Source organism: Triturus cristatus, chromosome 3_2, assembly GCF_964204655.1.
Source record: "Triturus cristatus chromosome 3_2, aTriCri1.1, whole genome shotgun sequence".
Lineage (NCBI taxonomy): Eukaryota > Metazoa > Chordata > Amphibia > Caudata > Salamandridae > Triturus > Triturus cristatus.
This window is the reverse complement of record NC_140584.1, coordinates 927,893,860-927,917,317: the sequence shown is the minus strand read 5'-3', so window position 1 is coordinate 927,917,317 and position 23,458 is coordinate 927,893,860. Positions and strand designations below refer to the sequence as shown.

General features: G+C 44.7%; 1 protein-coding gene across 6 annotated transcripts in view; it reads right to left on the bottom strand.

Moving 5' to 3' along the window:
- The window catches only part of VMP1 (vacuole membrane protein 1), an 810,872-nt gene that overhangs the window by 84,540 nt on the left and 702,874 nt on the right, over positions 1-23,458 (bottom strand). For all 6 annotated transcript variants that reach the window (XM_085649403.1, XM_085649406.1, XM_085649404.1 and 3 more), the window contains one exon: positions 15,040-15,101. In XM_085649403.1, coding sequence (XP_085505529.1) covers positions 15,040-15,101 — 62 coding nt within the window. The remainder of the gene's footprint in view (positions 1-15,039; positions 15,102-23,458) is intronic.

Here is a 23,458-nt window from a genome sequence, read left to right as displayed (position 1 = left end):
TGACTCTTCCGTCGACGGAGGGCTCCTCATCGACGAGGTCGTCGTCGACGGGACCATCTTCGTCGTCGACGATGATTTAGACGACGGCTTTAACAGTATAATGGACGAGATAGGGGTACCTGCTGACGATGATGAAGGGGTCGTCGTCGTCGACGAGAGGACCGATGCCGCTGTGGATGTGGACACGGTCGTCGTCGCTGTGGAGACATGTCCTGATGGCCTTTTTTGCGCCGAGGATGGTGTCGCAATTTTTGTGGCCGACAGAGTAGGCTTCTTGAAAGTGAGAGAGTCCTTGTCAGACACTGAAGATTTTGAAGATCTTGCCTCTTAAGACTTCTTGTGTGTCTTCATAGGAGGAGCGTCTGAGGGGCCAGGAGATGTCATTCTCGGCCTCTTCAGGGAGACTTCAGAGGTTCCGGAAAAGCTCGCCTCTGAGGAAACCACACTGTCTCTGTCCTTGAGCCTGTCCAGCCAGATAAGCAGGCGGCCCTCCCTGTCTCTCAAGGTCTTATGTGGGAAAGACCTACATATTTTACAGTCCTTGGGGACGTGGTCCGGATAAAGGCAATACAAGCATAGTTCATGCTTGTCGTCCACATGAAGCCTCTTCTTCCCACATGAAGAGCAAGCCCTAAAAAGGGCTTTCTTCTGTGATTCAGACATGCCAGGAGTTGTAGATTAATTAAACACTCACTGCAGCAATAAGAGGCCTGAAGTAGTCAGCGTTGAAATCCTTGAAGAAGAAGGTCACCAAAAACGTGAACAATCTGGCTTGAAAGAAATCCTGAGGAGAACTCAGGTTGGAGACTCCCTAGCACAACGTGCGGTAGAAAATCTGAGGGACTGAGGCTCCTGCCAGGAAGGTTCTAGAGGGAGGTGATAGCTGATTGGCTGACTCTAAGAGTTTGGTCCTTTTTACATAAGGACTAGGATAGGCTGCTAAGGGGAGGCCCTTAGGCCTATTTTTCTCTATGTATGTCTATAGGACATTACTTTTTTATGTACCGGAGGCTCCCGTCTCGACGACGGGGAATGATTCAGGCATGTGAAGCTATGAAAGACACCCCTAATACTGGATAACCTGAAAGGTAGCGCTTCCGTCTCAGGCCGGAGAATGAGATGTATACAATTGAGAACTTACTTAGAAGGAGCATCTTGAGAGAATGAAAGGAAGTGGGAGACTGAAGTGTAAGAAAGTGCCTCATACATTTGACAAATGAATGGTACTGCTATACTAAATACTCTGGTAATTTTAACAGCAAGCTTTGTAACTGATTTATTTGAAAAAATGTGTTATAAACAGCACTATTTTGTCCAATTAATTGGATTCTTCACGAGGAGAGGAAAGAACTTCCTCAAATTCATCACAGTAGGACATGTTCAGTGGACCGAAGAACACAAATATTTCACGAATGTCTTTCAGACCTCTTTCTAAAACCAATAGCTTATTACAAATTTTCTTTGGAATATTTTGCTATGAAATGCACCATTTCTTTCAAATATTTATGGGCTGGGTATGTGAGGTGTTCAGTCATTCTACTCCGAGCATTTTTATGTCTCCCAATTTGCCACTGCTTGAGTGAACACTAGAGCCTGTAAATGTAGCACGGCCAGCTCAATTCCATATTCCAATTAAAGTTATTGGCTGCCTTGAACATTGAGGCTTGTCTGGAATCCTGGGTACAGTCAACACGGCCATGTGTGCTTCCGGTCTTCTGGCCCAGTTTGAAACTTCAGTAGGTCTAGTGGTTTAACCAATTAGCGCAATGGTCCCTTAAGGCTGTCCGCTCCCTTTCTGAGCTCATCAGAAATATGTGGCTGCCTGCACCTTATGTAAGGAGAGACTGATTGCAACAGTCAGCACAGGGCTGCATTTCCTTGCCACAGGGAATCTCGCCCCAAATCCCCTAGGTTGCTAGGACGGGGTGGCAAGGGTTGTTTCCAGACATAAGGGGATTTAAGAGGCTGTTCTTGCACCATGAATTTCTTCTTTGGTGGTTGCGGTCATTAAACCTCTGGAGGCATTCTGCTGGGGATCAGCTGAAAGTGACACAGCCATTAGTCGCTTATAATAATGCTCACTTGAGCAGCTGGCCGGTTGTTTGGTCTGCCTCGGTGGGAGCTATGTTCCCCTGGACATTGGTCTCTAGATGTGGGATAGCCCATAGCCCCTTGTAAGCCGGCTGTTTTGCTGCATCAGTTGAGATGTCACAATATACCCCTAATGCTTATTTGTTAATCGGAAGGACAACCAGCTTAGATTGTTTTTTATCACTGGCTGCCCCGTGGATTGCCAGTAATTAACCCTTACTTGGTTTAAATAAACCTGCAATCTAATTTTCTCCAACAACAAACGTGTTCTGGCTCTTATTTAACTGGGCCCTTGAATGTCTACTGCAGTGGCATCAAAGAAACCGAGTTGGTTGTGTGGCTGTGGGATATCAGTGCTATGCTTCCATCAGTCTGGTCTAAATCCCCAGTTTGAATCATGCAATTATTCTAAAACGAACTGGCAGACATTTTTCCTAATCAGTCTTTCTAAAATACTGTGCACATCTGCAAGCAAATTAACTGCTTCTACAACTGGGCAATCAAACACTGATCGCAAATGAAATCCTCCTCGCATCCACGAACCAGTACACCGCTCACGGTAGATGTCTGACCACACACCTCATCACCTACGTTTCTCCGCAGCAATCAACATGATAGCTATGCAATGACTAGTAAGTTCTATTAACTAGCTGCATCTTACCACGAGCCCTCAAAACAAACCTAAACACAGAGGTCAGGCTTCCACTTCCTATAGCTAAAAATGCATAAGTGGTATCAGATACAACGGCGCCTTTTTGAGCCGTTACCTCTTCCATTAGGATTAGAACAAAGCACCACACATCCCATTCAAGCTCAATGTTCTGTTTTGGCTATGGCCTCTGCACTCATGAATACATGCAACCTGATGTAAAAATGGCGTGTAAATATACTACATAGCATTTGACTACAGGCCTGACAAAAATAAAAGCTCAAACTAAGTACAGAATCCATGCTCTGTTTTTATTCTACTTAACTCTGTAATTAGAGTCGGGTCTAAGTGTGCCCCTATATATTTTGACGAACACCTGAGGCTAAATATACGTAAAGCTGCGTATCATAGCGGTTGTCGTTAAACAAATGGATCACTAGGAAAATTAAAACAAGAATCGAGCTTCTGCTAGCCAAAAGGAAATTCCAGGTTCTTGGACACCCGTCTACTGGGAACTTGAGAGAAGCCAACTTCCCCATTTTCTACCACACTACACAACTGCTGGGTCGTAAAGGTTTTCAGGAACAAGCAACATACTACATTTAAAAGGGAAACTAGCTAGAGAGAAGTAACAACAGACCAAACCCTACCCTTCCACAAGCAAGGTGGTTACATATATTCATGTAAAAACTGGACATATTTCACACTTGTGAGTAAGTCTGACAAGAGAGGATTGCAAACACAGAAAAGACAAATATGAAAATAACTCCACTTTCCTGATTTATTAGAAGATTTTCAGCAGGCTGAAGCTCTATTAATAGCTACTAGTGATTGGAAGTCAGGCCAGCTTAAGTGATATATGATAGTCCGCTTGGAATAAGCTCCGTGAGTTCATGAAGCCCCAGGGCTCAGGTGCACACTTCACCAAAAGCTGCATCACAACTGCCTGCAATTGCCACCCTCTGTAGAGGAGACTTCATTAACGAAGCCTGAAATCACCTGCTTCTCCGCAGGGATTGTCACACCTGAGCCCATTGGCAGACAAGGGAGCAGGCAGTAGCTAAGCTGCTACAGACTGTTCTGCATAACAAGAAATTAAAGTAACGAGCATTTTACTCTGCTCTTTAACTTGTCTGAACAGGGACCCCTTTTTCCCTTCCACCCATGTTGGGAGTGCAGCACATTTTTATCCAAATCTGCCCACTAAGAACAGGCCAGTATGATTGCAAGATGGCAGATGTGTGCCTTCCCACCCACACTGGCTGCCCAATTGCAGAAAGCAGTCCAGATAGTAGTTGTTTCTCCTGTCTGGCTTGGGCTTGAAAGCACACCAGGATTTAGCCCAATCATGTGCCCGAGAATACAGACCAGGGGAAATTTGTGAAGATGCAATACAGCGTGTTTTTTATAGTACTTAAAACTCGAATCATGCCACAAACAAAGTATAGATGCAAACGTATCCCTGGAATACTAAGAGCTACACCTCACCAGACTCGTTAGTCCCGCATGGTTGCCCAGAGCTGCATTTGACCCGTCTTCTCTTGCTGGATTCACACTTAAAAAGCATTGGCAAAGCAAATGGGTCTGGTGCCGAGGGAAAACCTTTGGAGTGCCAGTCCTTGCTTCCTTTGGAAAGTTTTTTTTAAAGAAAATGTTATAACAAACACCTTTTAAAGATGGCTGCCCATGCATCCGCACAGATGTACGCACAAGTAGTCATCATTAAATGTTGGGAAGTATAACAAAAAAACATTCAAAGGCCACTGTGCGTGCGCATGCATAAGCGTCATCAGTGATTGTTTCTAAAGCCTATTCAAAGACAGCTGCCCATGCATTCACATGAATACAGCCCTCTTTGAATGGTTTTAAAGCCATTCAAAGATGGGTGCCATTTGCAGTGCCCTGCATGAGATGAAGTGCACTGTAAGTAGCAGCAATCGGCCGGCAGCAGTGTCTGGGGAGCGGTCAGGCCTCGCATTACAGCACAGAAAGGGACTACAAAACGGAGAAAAAAAAGGTTTTTGTTTTCTAGGGACACATTGACCCATGTGCCCCTGGCACTGATTGGGGTATTTACTTTGTTGTGTGCTTGGATAGAATGCTAACACTCACATGGAAGAGAACCAACGGCTAAAGCAAGCTGGCCTATTGCCCTATGCTGTGGTGGGTTGAGAAAAATGTGAATGACACAGTAACAGACAAGTGGATGAAGACGGCAAACTGAAAGTACGTATATGTGCGTATTTTACAGGATAACAAAATCATTCATGGCTAACAAAAGTTCTTGACTAAAGTAGTTTGTTTATGGTCCTACTACAATGCCAGGTTGCTTGTAGGAGGACCTCTGGCGAAAGATTCAAGATCAAGTGAGGCCCCAGGATGGCACCTGCCCTGCAAGCAGCACATGAATGGTGAGTTAACAAGTGCCTGTGAGATGATCCAGGAATAGTGGACAACCAGATAAGTAAACTTTCCTTCAACACCAATGACTCTTTAAACTGGGTATTCCTCGACCAAAGGCACCCCTAGATTGGACCTAGCAGAGTGTTGAGCAAGTCCTGGGCCTATTTTCCAGATGTTTGTCTCTTAACTACATGATGATTTACTGCGTCTAGCTTTCAGAAGTTGGTCTTTTGACTACATGATGATATACTGCGCCTAGTTTCTAGAAGTTTGTCTTTTGATTGCATGATAATTCCCGAAGTCAACCTGCTGGGTTGTACGGAGGACCAGCAACCAGATGAAATATGGTACGCAGATTGCTCTAGAGCCCAGACCCAATACTGGTACATACCAAGACACTAGGCCCAGTCTCCTACGGTGATGTCCGACACTGACCAAATAGAAATACTAGTAACCCAGGGTGAAATTAAATACTTTGCTGCAAACTGCAGAATTAGAACTAACTGGAGTTGTATCCCAATTTAAATGTGCTTTAGTGGACTTTGGCTTATTTCTTGAAAAATAATACTTAGGACTTCACATTTGTGGAGAGACTCAATTATGAGCCCTCCAGGGGCATCTTCAGGCTCTGCTGACTGAGTTAGGTTTGGTGTTCCCAAAGGGCCATCTTAATAGACTTCAACGTAAAGACAAAACTTTCAGCACTCTGGAGAGCTCCAGAGCTATCCATGATGCTGAACAATCATTTGGTAAAAGTAGCTCATTGGATTCCTAGGAAAAGCACTATTAACAAACCAAACCACAGAGCAGATCTCAATAGCATCATGATCCTGAAAATACTGGCCTTTTCAACCATTAAGTGTTTTGACTGTTGAACTTCTTATTTGCTGTACTATAATGCTAAAAGAAAGGGCTATTTCTGTCAACAGTAATGATTAATAATTGTGACATGTCATGATCATTATTGTGAGTGTGATATGTATTAGGATGTACCGTATTCGGTTAAACTTAAACTCAGTCTAAGAAGATCTAGAACGTCATTGCAGGACCAAGGTATGTAAGCTTTAAAGGTCCAACGTCCTGTTTCAAATCAGGTAACCAGCTTCCTGGTCTGTTGGGAACAGGAACGTGTTAATTCTCACATTTGAAAAAGCCATATGGTCGCTACAACTTCAGGATCCGGCACATAACGCTGTACATGGCCCTGAGACAGTACCACAGGAACGGAATAGTTAGTCTCTTTTTCATTTAATAAGCTTCAGTGTCTAGCGGAGTGAAGACAAGTGAATAATTACAGAAGTAGTATAGTTTAGGATATAGCCTGAGAAGCCTCGAGGCACTTGCTGTTTTTCTGGTTATTGGAGCAAGGGCACATGAGGTAGTTTGTCTCAGTGTGGCTACACAATGAAAATATCTGTCGAAGAGTGGGTCCGCTGTTCTGCAGCTCATCTGCTTCCTTTCGAGCCACAGCTCTTCCGGTCCTGTTAAGAAGCCCTTGGGTGGATGACGTGAGGAGGGCGAGAGGAATGAAAGTGGGGTGACAGACGAATGTGGGTAGGTATTCTACTTTATCGCACTAGCATTTGTGGCTTTTCAGTGGATGCATGAGTAAATACAACATTTTGACAGATAGTTGATCACAAGATCCTTGACAGTAACATCTCCATAGAGGAAACTAAGATTATAGCAAACTTTGGAAGGTGCTAGTCTATCGCTAGCAAGTTGTCCCCAAAGAACTTACAGTGTTCTTCGTTAGTTTTAAAAGGTGTATAAATACATTTTTTGAGAAGATTACATAAACACTCTTTCCTGATTAAACTGCTCTGTAAACTTTACCCAGGGAACCATGTCCACATGGTAGGCACTGTGAAATACATTTTTCTGGGACAACCCCTACCACAGGGCACACACGATTCTTGTATTCACTGCAGAATGTAGGCACTCCTGGAAACTACCTAGTTGCAAACATTCACGGATGAAAACACAACATTTAGCTGTGGGCGCTAAAACAACAGGTCAAATTAGTGCGGTGGTTTGATGCTGCACCGACTTGAACTGACCCTTTTCAGCAAAACAAACCTCTACCTCCAAAATGTCTTAGAAACTTAAACACATTTTCCAAATCCTCTCCCTTGCATTTTTGCAAGTTTGCTCCTTTCTTGAACAACCCTACATTGAAAGAGTACTACTACAACAGGCTAAGTGACTAAATTCAGAACCCCTTGCAACACCTATTATGAGCCGCAAGTTAGAGGCCTGGCTTCTAAGCCCGAATTAGTACACTCCGAAGAGTTCACAGATCAAGTTCGGTCATGTGGGCGAACAGATACACAAATCGAACACAAGCAAGTACAGAGCCTGGTAAGTGACCTCACCCGCCTCAGATGAGCTGAACAGGTAGTGCACAGTCCTGTTTTCAAACAGACACTATCAAAAGAATATACCAATGCCGTGCAGTACTGAGATTCCACCTTTGGCATGTTGTCCTGAAACCATGTTTCGAATACCGGGCTTTCATTAACAGCAGAAGTTGCAAATTTCATTTAATTCAGTGAACGGGTTGGTCTACGGTAACTGATTATGAGCTGCGACAGAAAAGCCCAGAATTTAAAACAGGTTGTCCAGCTGGCATGGAGCAAAGTGGAAATCCCAAAGTAGCCATACATATATAGCATAAATTGCAACCTGAAAGCAAAATTAAACTAAAGGGAAACCTGCATAAATAATAAAATGACAGGCTAAGGGCCCGATTTAGAGTTTGGCAGGAGGGTGCTCTGTCACAAAGGCGAGGGAGTAGCCTGTCTACTAATGAGAAGTTCTGCTCACCTCATTTAGAACCAGGCGGAACTTCATTATATTAGTGACAGAGACTACTACATCTCCACCAGCCCGACGGAGTAAGGGCCATTGGAGGTCTGGTCATTTGGCCACCAGTCCGATTCAGAGTGGCCATCAATGGTCCGTTTTCACTGTCCACCACCAACAGGTAAAACCTAGCAGTAAGGAGTGAAAAAACTCTTTAATGGACTCCCACACCAGAAAGATACCTCCCATGGTGCGTCATTAGTTTTCTTTTCTTGAAATTTGGCATTTGTTAATAATAAAAAACAGGTTAAAAGTTGGATGGTGGGTAGCTTCATGTTAGCGAAACAATTCCTCAAAGTTTTAATACACTGTCAGGAACCACCATCATGTCGGTTCCTGCAAATGTAAGATGTCTGTTGCAGAGGCAGACATCACTAGAGTCAGAGGACGGGGACGGGTATTCAGTCAGGGCGAGAGTATTTTACTCCATCGCCCTTATGGAGCATTTACACTGCCCTCCAAACTCTAAATCAGCCCCATATGAGCTTTAGCAGCAAATAAAATAAAAAATAATAAAGATTCACACCTGTCTATCAAATGTTGAACTGATTTTAATGTCAAAAGGCTAACGATTCAAAGGCGAACGGTCAGGCTTACTATAACAACGCCAAAACATAACACTGATGAGTCCCAAGTAGGGTGAAATGTCTCTGTGATTGCTAAATATCGTTACAGTGAAAGGATTTTTATTATTTATTTTATTTGCGATAGCTTGAAGGAGGGAGACCCTTTCAAATACAGAGATGGTCACTGCAAAATGAAAACAGTATCACGTTACACAAGGGCTTAGCTCAAACGCCACTCAATTTATGTGGTTGTATTAAAAATATTTTCTTGGCAACCTGGCCACACAATAGCCTTGAACAGACGTCACCAGGCCTCATGTTATTCTAAAGCTAAAACAAAATTCCAAAAAGCAATTAAGCTACTTCCCACAAACTTTTCAATAGGAGTTGCAGTCTTGCAAAATTCACCTTCTGGTAAATGTCTAGGTCGCAGTTGGGAAACAGCAGGCTGCAGAGCCAGAAAACCGAATATTTTTGGACACTAAGGGAGGGTGGGGATGAGAGCAAGAACTGTAAACAGCTACTGACTAGCACTTACTTTTGCAAAGATGGCAATTTTGCATTTTGTTCTGAGCAGACTTACCACTCTTTCTGAGAATCCAATACCAAACCTGGCAAGTTCCACCACTTTGAGCCGCACCTGCAGCATTGTCAAAGCTCACAAAGGCAGGCAAGCTAACGGTGGGGAGAGGCATGGCACAGTGTAGATGTGCACCTCTCTGAACAGCGAAGGCATGCTAGGATATACGCCTTTGGATAGCGTACAATCTGCCTATCATATGGATCTCCAATGTTTCCAAACAGTCCTCAGATTAATACTGCAGACCGAAGATTGATTCAGCTCATGAAGATGTACTATCAGTAGACTGAATGGCCGTGTTCGTGTGTTAGGTGAAGGTGTCGACTTCATTTAGTTGAATGTTCTTGGAGCAGTCAACTCACCAGCAGGAAACCTAATCCCCCTTTCGCCCTTTACAGAAGGAGAACACATCTTAGCTGCTTCATGCCATTGGCGGTGTTTATTGCAGAGAAAACGAATGAGCAGAGGAGTAAATATCAAAAAAAATTCTAGCACCGCTGCTTTATTTTTGCAAAGATCCTGCTAGGAGTGAAGGCTATTCATGTCTCCCCAAAAATTGGTAACCACTCCCGTGAAGCCTTTTTCTGGGTGACCCTTGGGAGAACGGGGTCCCCAGGATCCTTTGGCTAAAACTGGGCTACAACCTGCAAAAACTTGCAGCGCAGTATTGCCGAAGAAAACGTGGTCCAGGGGCAGGTCGAGAAACACCATCAGAAGAAAAAAATCGAATTTTTTATCACTTGTTGAAAGTCCTTCTTGAAGTAGAACTTCTTAATTTGTTTGGGATCCAAAATCCTGTATCTAATCTGTGATTACATGACTAGATATGGGCGTGGCAGGCAAGAGAAAAAACAATGTCTACCGAGGGGGGTAAGGCACATTTTTCGTTTATCATGCCTTAGAAAAATCTGAGGACAATGACGTAAGCCAGCTTTGTTAGCTGCAGGGTATATGCTAGACAAGCAGGCTGGACCTCGTTAACAGCCAAATAGTAAAAACTATAGGCCAGCGTTATTCACAAGGCGTATTTATGTCTGCTGTATATGAGTGGAGAATCAAACTAGGTGCAGGGGTTAGAGCGATAGTAATTACAAATAACCTGCTTTATATAGCACTCACTATTACCGCGTTTGTCATTTTTAAGGGCTGCAATTACAAGAGCAACCATTCCTCTCACCCTTGCCACCATCACTTTATCGACCTTGAAAGGATGAAAGGCTAAGAAGATCTACAATCATCTGGACTCCGTACCTGCAGGCCACTGCAGCAACGAGCTCCAATCTCTTAGGTCAATGAACCATCTAGCCTGCTCAGAAATTTTCAAAATATGTTGTTGAATGAATCTACAGATATCACTTTGTCATCAGTTTAGTGCAAATAATAGCAAAGGGCTGGAGCCACAGAACATTTTAACAAACTTAATGTTCATGCATACAATTATATAAATGTCTAATTCAATTATAAATGATTTAGCTTTGATTCTATAAATGCTTGGCCAAACAATGTATATAAAACTGGTCTTTGCATTAACATGGTGTGGACGGATTGTCAGTAAACAAGAGTCATTTACTTTGATTCATTAACTTGATCATGGGTTATTACAGTATTATCTTAATGTTCGGCGGGAACTGGCCTCATTATTGTAGTCCTAAATTAAACTGTTCAAAAATAAGCTGTTCACACTAACTATAAGCAATTTATGAAAGGGCTGACTATTGTTGGGTGAGAAGGGTGAAAATCTATGGAGTGGGGTTTTGTTAATATGGGAATAGTATGTTTTTAACACTACACTGGTAGTTGTGATATTTGCAATATTTTGCATGGAAAGACCGTAGGGAGGGAGAATCTGTTTTTTATTCACGTTGTGTATGCTTGAAAATAATTTGTTCTAAAGTAAACATGTATCCTCATCGTTTTAAGGTGAAAGCGTTTTTATATGTAGGTCCACTTGCCAAACATACATACAAAGACACATCCACACAAACTTGACTACATTTCAGAATATTTAATTTTACAACAAGCTCTACTTTTCATTGCATTCTTGGATAAAGAAACAAACTAAATAAATTAAATCAAAACAAAACTATTAAAAAGGATGCTTTTGAAATAGATAATGTAGAACAAATGCTATACATCATCTGCCATGAGTACAGTGCTGGTACCAACTTGTGCGTCACACTTCTGACCTTGAGCTAGCAGGGATAATGTGGATATGGTGCTGTAGGAGACCGAAACGCCAAGTGACTGAAGTGCCTGATCCCAGTAGGCATACAGCTCACCGAAGCATAAATTCAGGGAGGACAGCGACCGGGTGGAATTGACACAAGAAGAGTTGGTGGAGGAAGAGACAAGAGTGGACAGTCATTCCAACTTGCACAAAACCTCGTGAGATTATCACAGAACATATCTGCATTATTGATTTAACTCTAATCTTTCAAATATCTGCCCTGATTATCTTTTTTGGGGTATATATTTTTTATTCACGTTTGAAATAAACCCGAATATATCTTATTACATTCATATACATGCTATGCCCCCCTGCCCCCACTGTGCTCTAATTCCTTAACCGCATAGGACAAGATGTTGGAATACACATTGTGGCTGTCCAAGGACCCCCGCCTGTCACTTCCAGGTGCAGAACAGTCACTCCGTGACTGCATGCACTCTGACCCTCACTCTGCCCTGTTTCTCCTGCCTATGCTTATTTGCTTGGTTTGTTCTGCGCTATACAGATGGGTATTGTTTGGATTGTGGGTCCTGAGAAGCTAGGTTTCTGACACTTGTGCACAATATAAATACATTAAATGTGAATTATTAACTATACGCCAATCTTCCACATAAACATCCATGTGTTTGCAGAGACTACCAAACATTGCAATGATTGATGGTCTTGCGATCAAGGGCCACGCACAGCGTAAGCACCTTGGTATCGTGGTCATTAATGCCCTCACACTACCACGTGCCATGCATTCACCTGGAGTCTAGTATGAGTGCCCAGTACATGTTTAGTGTGGGGAGGAGGGTAAAGGTCTTTCTCCACCTTGAGCCCACCAGATGGAATGCACTTCATAAGTCATCAAAGGCAATTACTAGCTGCATTAAAACAAACATGGATACATTCACTGTCCCACAGCTACAGCCACGTGCCTGGAGGGGGCGATCTATACCCAATTCATCGACCAGCTGGCACAAAGTGTAAAGCTATCAAGGACACATGGAGGTGGTCTCGGTGAGGTGTTACTCACATGCCTTTGAGGTCATCTCCTCAGCGCTAGTGAGGTAAGCTTCTAAACGCAGAGAAGCCATCTCTGCTTAGTAATGCTCCATTTACCAGCACATCCTGCAGTCATCACGCCAGGGAGCACTTTAAAGCCCTGACGTCACCGCTCCATCCTGGAACGATCTGGAGACTTGAACGTTTCTTGTTGCATCGATGTTACAGTTCCCACTCGCTTTGCTAACAAGGAGCAGTGCACCAGGGCCATGCTGCTTCCAGCCACCCTGTACTGTAACCTCCTCCTGGACGCGCAGTGTGCACCGCACTCTCAGCCGACGTACATCACGCCTCGGCAGTAGGCCTTTAGCATGGGCGAGCTGGGCCTAGGCCCAGGGCGCCAATATTCTAAGGGGCGCATGGAGCTGTGTGCATCAAGGGTTATGTCAACAGCAACGCCCTTCTCATCCTGCTCCAGCCTCGACCTTGAACGTGGCTGTTCGTTTCTGTCTGATTTACCAGTTCAAATTGGTTTTAGCCCTTCATTAGAATACGACAGCTGATGTCTTTAACACCCCTTGAGCCCCTTTCCTTGCCTTCTCTTCTCCCTCTGACCCCTGCTAGCACACGTCAACAAAACCGTCATCTAAGCTATGGGTGATTTAGGTGAGCTGGGGCGGTCCGGGGATGTTTGTGTTCAGGGGCCAGTCCCTGCTTGTCCAGGTACTGTCCAGTGAGCACAAAAGGGGCACCTCCTGCCTCCCTTAATTCATGAACATCAGGGAGGGCTCCAAATATCTCTCCGCTCACGCCCTGGGCGCTCTCTTGGCAAGGCCGCCTCTGATAGTAGTGATGCTTGCTGCAGACTCACATATGCCAGGGCTCTGAGGAAACATGCCACTTTCACCCAAAAGTGCAGTACCAACCAAGCTGCCGAGTTTCGAAATAGGTGACATTAAAAAAAGGCCCAATGCCCACTCCCAATGATTAGATGGGGAAAGGTTATTGGATTACAGCTGAACAACATACAAAAAACATTTTCAAGACTGCAATACTAACTCGGGTACATTTGAATGACATTGGATCTTTGCCTTCCAGCTTGGCAACTAGGCGTATGTTTGACACGAGATTCGCCTCTTGAGTTTACAGCTTGGATGGGAGAACAATCGCTTCTAACCTGGTTCTCCCTGAAACCTAGGTGGGTTAGTTATGACTGGGGATAACCATAGGGAGTCCGCTTCTTCAGTCATGGGTGATCTCCAGAAGTGAATCCTAGATGGCCTGGATAGCATTTGGAGACAATATCCGCTAGCCCATATAATTTGTAACAGGTTAGCGCCAGACCCCAAGCCCTAGATGACATGGACAGGATTGGAGGACAACCACAACTAGACGGGCTCTTATTTACAGGTAGACTCAGAACCCTCGATAGCTTGAAAGTGACGGGTAGGGGCAAACACAGCTAGCCTCCTCCACTTACAGGTGAATCCAAGACCCTGAACCGCAGGTGGCTCAAATGTGACTAGGGGTGGAGTGGGGGAGGGGAGACGTTCACAGCAAGCCTGGCCATCCACTTACAGGTGAACTTAAGACTCAGAACCCTAGGTGCTTGGATAGGATTGGGAATGAATCAGTGGTAGACGGTTCTCCAGTTACCGGTGACTCCCAGCCTCGGAGCCCTAGATGGCTTCGCTTGTATAGGAGTACAACTGCAGCTAGACGAGTTCTTCAGTAACAGCTTAAGGCCAGACTAGGGGCCCCTGATACCTTGTATGTGATGGGGACGGTAGCAGCTAACCCGGTTCTCCAATTAAAGGTAAGCTTATATTATCTCCGCTCAATAGTGTAAGTCCATTCCAACAAAACTTCCCTGAGAGAGTTGTTCATTTTATTTCAGCCCTTCTGAAGTTTGGGATCTACACTTCGTACTGACATTTCAAAAGACACTGTGTGGCTACATAGACTGAGGTGACAGGAGGTTGTAGGGTAACTGAAAGTAAAATGTGGCAGCGTCAAAGGACTTTCAAAGGACTTTTTAAATAACCCCAGCAGAAAAAAATAACAAGATTAGGGATTGTGTCAACTTAAATTAGACATGTATATACCTAGGTTTGAGGTAACGGCACAATAGTCAGTTCACAAATCACCCAAATAGTGCCAGCAAGCAACAACTGCCCTTTCGTAAAGCCATGCTTGCAAAAGTAGAAATCTACTCCCTCGGGTCTTCTCCTACATTTAAGGTAGAGTTCGGACTATTTCAATACTCACAAAGAATCCAGGAGAACTAGCATAAATTTATGACTGTTACACATTTCTTGGAGTACTGCTACTTCACAATGCCCTCTAATGAAGTTTTCCCACAAGGCAGAAATTAGCTAGCGAAAACGCTTTATGTTCCACACACAGATGGACTGAGCATTGTCTTCCACTGGATACATTACAGACAGAGCCCATTCATATTATCGTCCTACTCTACCAGAGATCCAAGGCGTACATTTGTGCGCGCCATTTCATGAGGTGGTGCTCAAAATGTACCTCTACACGAAAATCACAGCCAACGTCACCAACTTCCGCATTTCTGGTTCAACTGAAACATTTGGTTTATCTTGAGAGAAGTGTTACTTCCTCATCAGCAGAGTTACACTTTGTAGCCTCCCACATGCATACTCACCCAATGAGGGACACCATATGCTCCACGATGTGCTTGCTGAATGAGACGATAACAAAAAGTTTCTGTAAAAAAAAAAAAAAAATTACAAGAATATTCAGCAAAAATGTTGTTCATGAGTCTAGCAGTTTGGTTTTTTGTAAATTATACCAATAAAGGACAGGCCCCAAATATCTGCCATTTATCTATTCTCTTAGATAAATCATTGGGTCCGTTTAAGTACCTCCACATCTCCTCACTTCCCAGTTAACCAGATCCATCAGAACTCCTTTACTCCTTAGTAACATTTAGCAGTGTCATAAATACGGACTTGAAAGAGCAAGGTCCAGTCTGTATTTAGGTGGTGGGGGCATTAGGACAAGGACACCCTCTTTCCAAGCCCCTCTCGGATCTGTAGCTACTCTGCAAGGCTAGTCGCCTAAAAAGCTAAGCTACTTAGTGCAAACAAAACTGCGCTTGTGTTAGAAACAGCCTGTCATCCTTTCTCAAGCACAAACATGCCATCTCAGAACGTCCAACAGTCGGGCCCTCTTCACTGGACTAACACTTAGACCGGCCTACATTGGGAGGGGACAGCACAGGTCGCCGCAAAGGAGTAGTCCAGATCCAGACTGGGCCAGAGTGATTTGTGGTAAAACTCCACTGCAAACAAATGAAATCGCATCCAAAGAGTTGAAGCAGCTTTGTTGGTCTGTACAGCATGCTGGGGCCCATTTGTCTCAATTTGTAACCGCACAAGTTCAAATGAACGCAGCTGCTCAGAGTGAATGTTGCCATCTCCAGTTACAACCTACTGTAAGGCGATGCTTCTCCAAAATAGACTCGAAACTTCCCATTCATGCCTTCATGTCATGTGTCAGGATCTGGAGCCACTGACAACAGGTGCCTTTGTAAGTTATCCTCAAAGGGCCTCCGAACTGGCAGTGAACAGCGTTGGGGTTGTTATCCGATGTCTGCATAACCCACACACTGCAGCTGCAAAAATGGACATGGTCTCCATTTTAGAAAGCATGGCAAGTATGGAGGGAACTATAGGCTATGCTTCTGCTCCAAAATGATCCAGCAAGCATGAAGTCCCGTTTCAGGGTGAGAGTGTCAATGTGAGCTCCTTTCCCATTTCCACAGGCTTGCAGCTGCTTCTATGCAGACCGAAATGTTGTGGACTAACTCCAAGGTTTGGAAGGGATTGGGAATCTTCCATTAAAGGGTAAGAGATGGAGACACTGGTGGAGAACATACGCCAAGTGATACATGCACTGGTAGTGCGAGGAGTAAGCTCGAAATAGAAGCAAGGTTGTTTTATACACATGGGAAGGTCTCTGGGGAATTAAGTAGTGAGCAAGTGCAAGGTTGGATATGAGACAGAGAGCAGGGTGGTAAAGGCAGTGATGATCAGTGTTACTGCCAGACATGGGACATAATGATCTGGGATGGAAATTCACCTCGGGACAATAGGATGTTTGTTCAGCAGCACCAAAATCTAAACTCATGAAGTAAGATGGAAACTCACATTTGAGGTCACACGTGAGACGAGATCCTCCAAAGACAACAGCATTACTAGCAACGCATGTGGCAATAGAATGTTGCTTTTATGTCTGCGGTACTGCCTTCTGAACACCTCTATCATTTACATCCTTGTGCTTTTGAGGAGGTTCACTGTGGGCAGCTCCTGGTTTGGGCTTCACTTAGCACCACGGAAAAGGGAGTACCAGAACAAATTCAGATCAACAATTTCGTCCTACCATTATTTCGGATCCTAGATTTTGGATTTACCATAATTTTGGACAGATACATATGCATAAATAAACAGATTAAAAGAAGGGGGTGCTTGAAGGGTTTTACCTCATTGAAAAACTCGCACTAAATCATAAAGGCAGTTGGGGCAGTTACCCCCATTAAAAAAGGAGCACTTCTAAAAGGTAAGACAAAATACACAAATTTAATTATATTTGCCTAGTCAAGTTTTGTATAAACACACATTCAAAAATGAAAGGGGAAAAAAATATAATCACCTAAAGATTACTACATGAAAAAAATAAATTAAAATGAATAAATTAATGTATAGGCACTTACCAGGTCTAAATTCTGGTAATCATAAATAAATGATCTGAAATAATGATAATCCGAAATTGTGGAGATCAAAATATTAACACGCCAATACACTCTATTATACTTTACTCCACACTACGCCACTCCACTGTATGAGACTTTACCTCACTCTCAGCAAGTGTACAACAATTCAATCTACGAAGCTCCACTGTTTGACACACATTACTGAACTCTAGGCCTCTCTACTCACTATTACACTGTATGCTACTCTTCAACACTTTACCTCTGTCTATACCCCTACACTCCACTGTAGAACACTTTACTATACTATATGCCACTGAAAAACACTCTACTCCACTTTATGCCGCTCTTCGATACTCTAATACACTATACAATACTTTATGCAACTATTTGTATGCCACTCCACCTAACTTTGCTCCACTATACGACACAGTACTCCACTCTACGCCACTCCACTCTATGGCATTGTACTCTATAACACTGCATGCCAATCCACTCCACCACACTGTACTGTACTGTACACCACTCCGCTCTACAAAATTCAACTAGACTGTATGCCACTCTACAACTCACCATTATTGTACTACACGTACTCCAATTTATGGACACTTTATTTGACTTTATGCTACGTGCCACTCCACTCTACTGCACTCTACGCCACTATAGTCTACCCCAAGCCACTCCACTTTACTCCACTCTATGCTACCACACTCCAGTATACTCCAGTCCACTTTTCACTCCACGACATTTTATCCCACTCTACGCCACTGTACCGTACTCCACTCTACACCACTCCACTGTCTGACACTCTGACTTCTTCTCCACCCACCACCTGTCCATGTAGCTTCTTCTCCACCCACCACCTGTCCTTGTGGCTTCTTCTACACCACTACCCTGTCCTCCCACCTCCCTTCCGTGTTGTTTCTCCTCACCAGCCCATTATCGCTTTTTCCTACCACCCCCTGTGGCAACTTTTCCTCCCAAACCCTGTCCATTTTGCTTCTTCCCTTCCCAAGCCCTCTCCGGTTTGCTTCTTCCGTTCCCAAGCCCTGTCCGTTAAGTTTCTTCCCCTCTCACCCCATTCATGTTGCTTTTTCCCCTCCCATCTCCCTTATAGGCTCTGCTCATACACCCCCCACCCGATCGTTATAAGGGTAAAAAGCACTATGATGTGGCCAGCGCTAGCTGCTGCACCAATAGCTCGCCCTTAGGCATGATCTATTGACTTTGCTAATGCTTATTAGGTCTAGACTTAAAGCAGTTCAGTTTTGAGAAATTGAGAAAAGGTGGAAAGCTTCAGTAACAAAAAACATGTGCACTCCCTGGGAGTGCTGAATGAATATCAATAAATGTACCTGATAAAGAAAGTAGGTGAAGAATACAACTCCTCCAATAACAAGCAATGTAAAGCAGCAATCTGCCAGTGGCAAAGTAAACATCAGAATACAGAGAAAAGCCATTGAACAAGGAACAAAAAACTGAGACCGGTATCACAGCCATCCAATCATGAGCAAGGGACTGACCTAAGCCTACTCTATGTATTCTATTGTAGACAGCAGCAGCCCGTCCATAAGGGTGGAGGGTCACGCCCTCCACCTTTTGGACATAAAAAGAATCTATCAAGCTAAGCAAAGGTCAGCGTAATAGAGACTCTTTGTTTCCAGGTCAGGCAGCCAGGAGCTAGACATGGGCTAAATGTGCTGAACTTTGCTGGGCTGGGATGAGGACGTCCCTGTTCTTGTAGGCCTGACCTCCCGAGCTTGGCAAAGGTCCTCAACTGGCCTTCCCCCTCGTGACAAGGGGGAGCGTCAGTGATAGCCTCATACCTGGACGCTTCAGGGCCCAATCTCTATCACAGACACCTCGTCACAGAATGGGTGGGGTCAGCAGTCTCTCTGGCTCCATCCTACTCTGTGACGGGGTAGGGACTGCTGCCCCAAACCCTCCTGGCACCATCGAGGTTTCCCTCCCCAAGAGCTACAGCTGAGTTTTAATTGACTGGTGCATGCGTGTATGTATGAATTTATGAGTATTTGTGGTGTGTGTGTGGTGTGTGTGTGTGGTGTGTCTGTGTGGTGTGTCTGTGTGGTGTGTGTATGTGTTGTGTGTGTATGTGTTGTGTGTGCATACCCCCTTTTAAGTTGTACTTACCAGCCGCCACCCACTGACTGTAGACAACAGGCCTTTGACAAAAACTCTATATGCCAGATCTAAAGATCACCTGTGTTCTGATGACCAACACTGAAACATAAGGTTTTCTCATTCCCCTTTTCAAGAGATGAAAACGATGTGAATCAAGTCAAAATGTAATAAGGATGCATTTTTTTTTATTTTTCAGAGTTTTATATAGCGGGAACTTGACCCGAATCGGGTATCAGAGCGCTTTACATAGCACCAGTTGCATTACATGAGGACACATTCATTAGGTCTCGGCTAGAGTGGCTGCGCACATGCGCAGCTCACTTGGCGAGATTTAATGATTCTGAGGGAATTCTGTAAAGGGCTTCAAGCCCCACCCCTCTTTCACATTGCCTGACGTCACCGTTTATGCTAAACGGTGGCCAGCCATTGGGAAAGAGCACTTTGTGACGTAGACTTTTCCATTTTTCAGGCGGCCCACTTGGACGGGCTCGTCTGATTTTCTCCCGTCGCAAAAGGTTTCCTATCTTTATGGGGCCATGTGTTTCAAACACATGGCCCCATAAAGACAAAAGATCGAGGCTTGTTGTTCACGGCTGTGGTCGAGTGCGGATGTATTGCAAGTCCTCTGCATTTTCTAGCTCAAGTCATCCTTCTTGTTTAAGCGTAGTTTGGGCAATTCAACCATTGTTTAGACTCTTTCGAACGTCAGCTTATTTGTTTGGAGTGTATAGTTTTGCTTTTGTTAATGGGATATTTTTTAACTTAGCCCAACGTGCCGGTAAGAGACCTAGGTTGGTGAACTCCCATGGTTGGCAGCCTGTACGTGACTGTCGCATTTTATGATTTTTGATTATACTGTAACATGCAATTTCTGTTAGTCTGCCAGTTTTTTTTCCTGTTATGATTGTCACCGTTTAAAATCCCCTGCCGAGGTCGGCCCCTCCCCCCCATACCCAGCACGTGGGCGCACTGAATGTTAATACACGGTTTTGACTAAAAATGTTCTAAAATAGGATTATTGTGCAAACTAGAACAGGGATTCGCAATGTTAACGTTTAGTTGGAAAATTGTACTTCCATATGTAAGAGTTTTGTTTTAAACGCGCTCTTTTCAAATGAGCTCCACTATGTATGACATTTATAAACGTTGTTGCTGGCAGCGGCCATAGACATTTGTATCACTTAGCTTCTGTGCCCTGCTGTTGATTGTTGCTGCAGGATGCACGCCTGGCCAGAGGAGCCCGTCTCATCCCCTCATCGGGGTTATTTGTTCAATCTGGGTGGGGCGCTTCCTGTAGCACTAAACGCTGTTCAAAGGCACTCACGAGCTCTGCTTATTAGTGTTATGTGGGCGCGACTTGTAGTTGCCGTGAGATATAGCGCCTAGTGGCTACATTGCATCCACGTTACCCAGGCATGTTCAGATCCACGCCCCCCTTGTCTCAGTCCACCATGGAAGCCACCTACCTTCCCGGAGAAGAGAAGGCACTGCGCGGCGGCCTCCTCAGCCTGCCGACACCCCCTGCAGGAAACAGGGCAAGGGTCCAAGGGGGAGGGCGGCAAACTGACGCGCTCCCCGCCACCCTCGGAGGTAAGCTGCTGCTGGCCATGCCGAGCTCTGGTGGGACTTTGAAATCTGCCAAACACGAGCCAGGGTGATATTTTTTTCTTTTTATTGAAGCACTTTACGAGCGTGTGTGTGTTTTTCAGCTGTCTCCCTCCTGTGCTTCTCTGCCACCCAGTCACCATGTTGCTCAGTTTCGCCATCTGCTTCTCTGTCTCATCCATAATTCTCCGTCTCGATGTGTGCTTCTGTACACTGCTCTGAGGCCTCTATGCTGCTCTGTCTCACTGTGTGCTTCTCTGTCCCACCTGTTTTATTTCTACCCCTGTGTTGCTTCTCTGCCTCTATGCTGCTCCGTCTCACTATGCGCTTCTGTGCACTGCTCTGAGGTCTCTATGCCGCTCTGTCTCACTGTGTGCTTCTGTGCACTGCTTTAAGGTCTCTGTGTTGCTCGGCCTCACTGTGTGCTTCCCTGTCCCACCTGTTTTATTTCTACCCAGTGTTGCTTCTCCGCCTCTATGCTGTTCTGTCTCACTGTGTGCTTCTCTGTCCCACCTGTTATGTTTCTACCCCTGTGTTGCTTCTCTGCCTCTATGCTGCTCTGTCTCACTATGCGCTTCTGTGCACTGCTCTGAGGATCTCTATGCTGCTCTGTCTCACTGTGTGCTTCCCTGTCCCACCTGTATTGTTTCTACCCCTGTGTTGCTTCTCCGCCTCTACGCAGCTCTGTCTCACTGTGCGCTTCTATGCTCTGCTTTCTGTGCTGCCTGCTTCTCTGTGTGCTTGTATGATCCCCCAACTCTGTGTTGCCCAGTCTCGCCATATGCTACTGTGCCCCCCTCCAAGTTTGTCTCACAGTGTGCTTCTCCGCTCCTCCTGTGTTGTTTGACCCCTTGTTCCTTCCCTACCAACCCTTGTACCCCGATTTCCTTCTGAATCACTCCATGGCATTCTTTATTTTTCAATTTTTAGTTAACAATCCAACTCAAAATGATAACTAAAAATGTTTTTTTTAAAGTGCTGGTGTCATTTTGTAGGCTTGTACTTGCGTAGTGTGTGCACTTAGAAAATGACGCACCCATCCGAGTCAAAAGTTTATTTTTTTTTATTCTTACCCATGCTGCACAGCATCAGGCATGCTGTGTAGCATGACTAAAACCCATTGCAAAGACAATAGGTCATAAAGATAAGACCTTTTAGCTTTTCCAATGCTTGTTTTCTTTAAGTTTTCCTCTCTGCTCTATCCAATGAGTTTCTCAGTCATTCAATATGACTGAGAATCTAGGTGGAATGAAGAAAGGTGGTCTGAAAGCAAAAGATAACACCCAACAGCAAGAATAATCACTAAAAATAAACATTGAACTAAATTACTGATTTGACGAGACCTGCGCTGCCTTTCTATTCCAGCAAGCTGAACACTGGCATTGTGCGGTGTAGCATGCAAAGCCGGATATGCCGATGATCAGGTCATTCTCCTTCTCTAGCAAACAGAGGGTGTAAGAAGCAGAAAGCTCGCTACAGTTGGAAGATCTATGCTTTAAAACAGCTCAAGCGCAGAAATGCTCCTTGTGCCTGGGATTCTGTATTCATTGATATTAGAACTAAGCGCACACAGCAGACATCGAAGAACGCACCTCTTCTGCTTCTACCTGAACTTAAAACACACTCTTCCTTTGCTTATTTTCTACTACTGTTTGCCTACTTCCTGTGTATGCTCTGTAACACCCTTGGATCAGGAGATGGAGTGTCCACTTGTTTGGGTGGTTTGCTTCAGGAATTCTGAGACCTGTTTCGAGAGATAGGCAGTTTGAAGTGGGGAGGGGGGGTGGGGCAATTAAGCTGCATATTGACCACTTATTACAGCGTCACGCTCTGAGGCACCAATAGGAGGCCTTCCATCTATCGCCAAAAGTGGAAGCTGTTGATATCCTTGAGAAAACAGACGGACCCACTCTATGGGGTGTCTCCCGTTGTCATAACTTACAAGCATGGAAAATACAATAGGTCTCGCCTTTGATTAAGTTAAAGCCATTTGCTTTGCTAATTGTATTGTATTGTATGAGTATTTATATAGCGCAGAAAACTGTAACCCTGTGGGTATCCAGGCGCTCTGACCAGACAAGATGTATTAGCGCTCAGGGGGGGCAAGGTCGGGGACATCATGCTGCTGGGAAAAGCCAGGTCTTAAAGCTCCTTCTGAATTCCACCAGTGACTGCGTCTGTCTGAGTTCGGGTGGGAGCGCGTTCCAGCTTTGGGCTCCAACCACCCTAAAAGCTCCCCCCCCCAGCCTGGCCCGTTTAAAGCTGGGCTGTGCCAGCAGGTTGGCCTTGGATGACTGCAGCTGCCTTGCGGGGGAGTACCATGAGAATCTATCCTGGAGTGGGATCGGGCCTGTTCCATAAATTGCCTTATGAACCAGGCAGAGAGACTTGAATAGGACCCTTTCTCTAATAGGTACCCAGTGTAATTCTCTTAGTGCCTGAGTGAAGGATGAATCAAACTTGCGACCAAGTGCCAGCTTGGCAGCGGCTGACCGAACTCTCTGTAACCCCTGCAGAGTGTATTGGGGGGCTTCGAGGTACAGAGAGTTGCAGTAATCCAATCTGCTGAGAATGGTGCTCCTGACGACCGTGTTGCGAGAGTCGG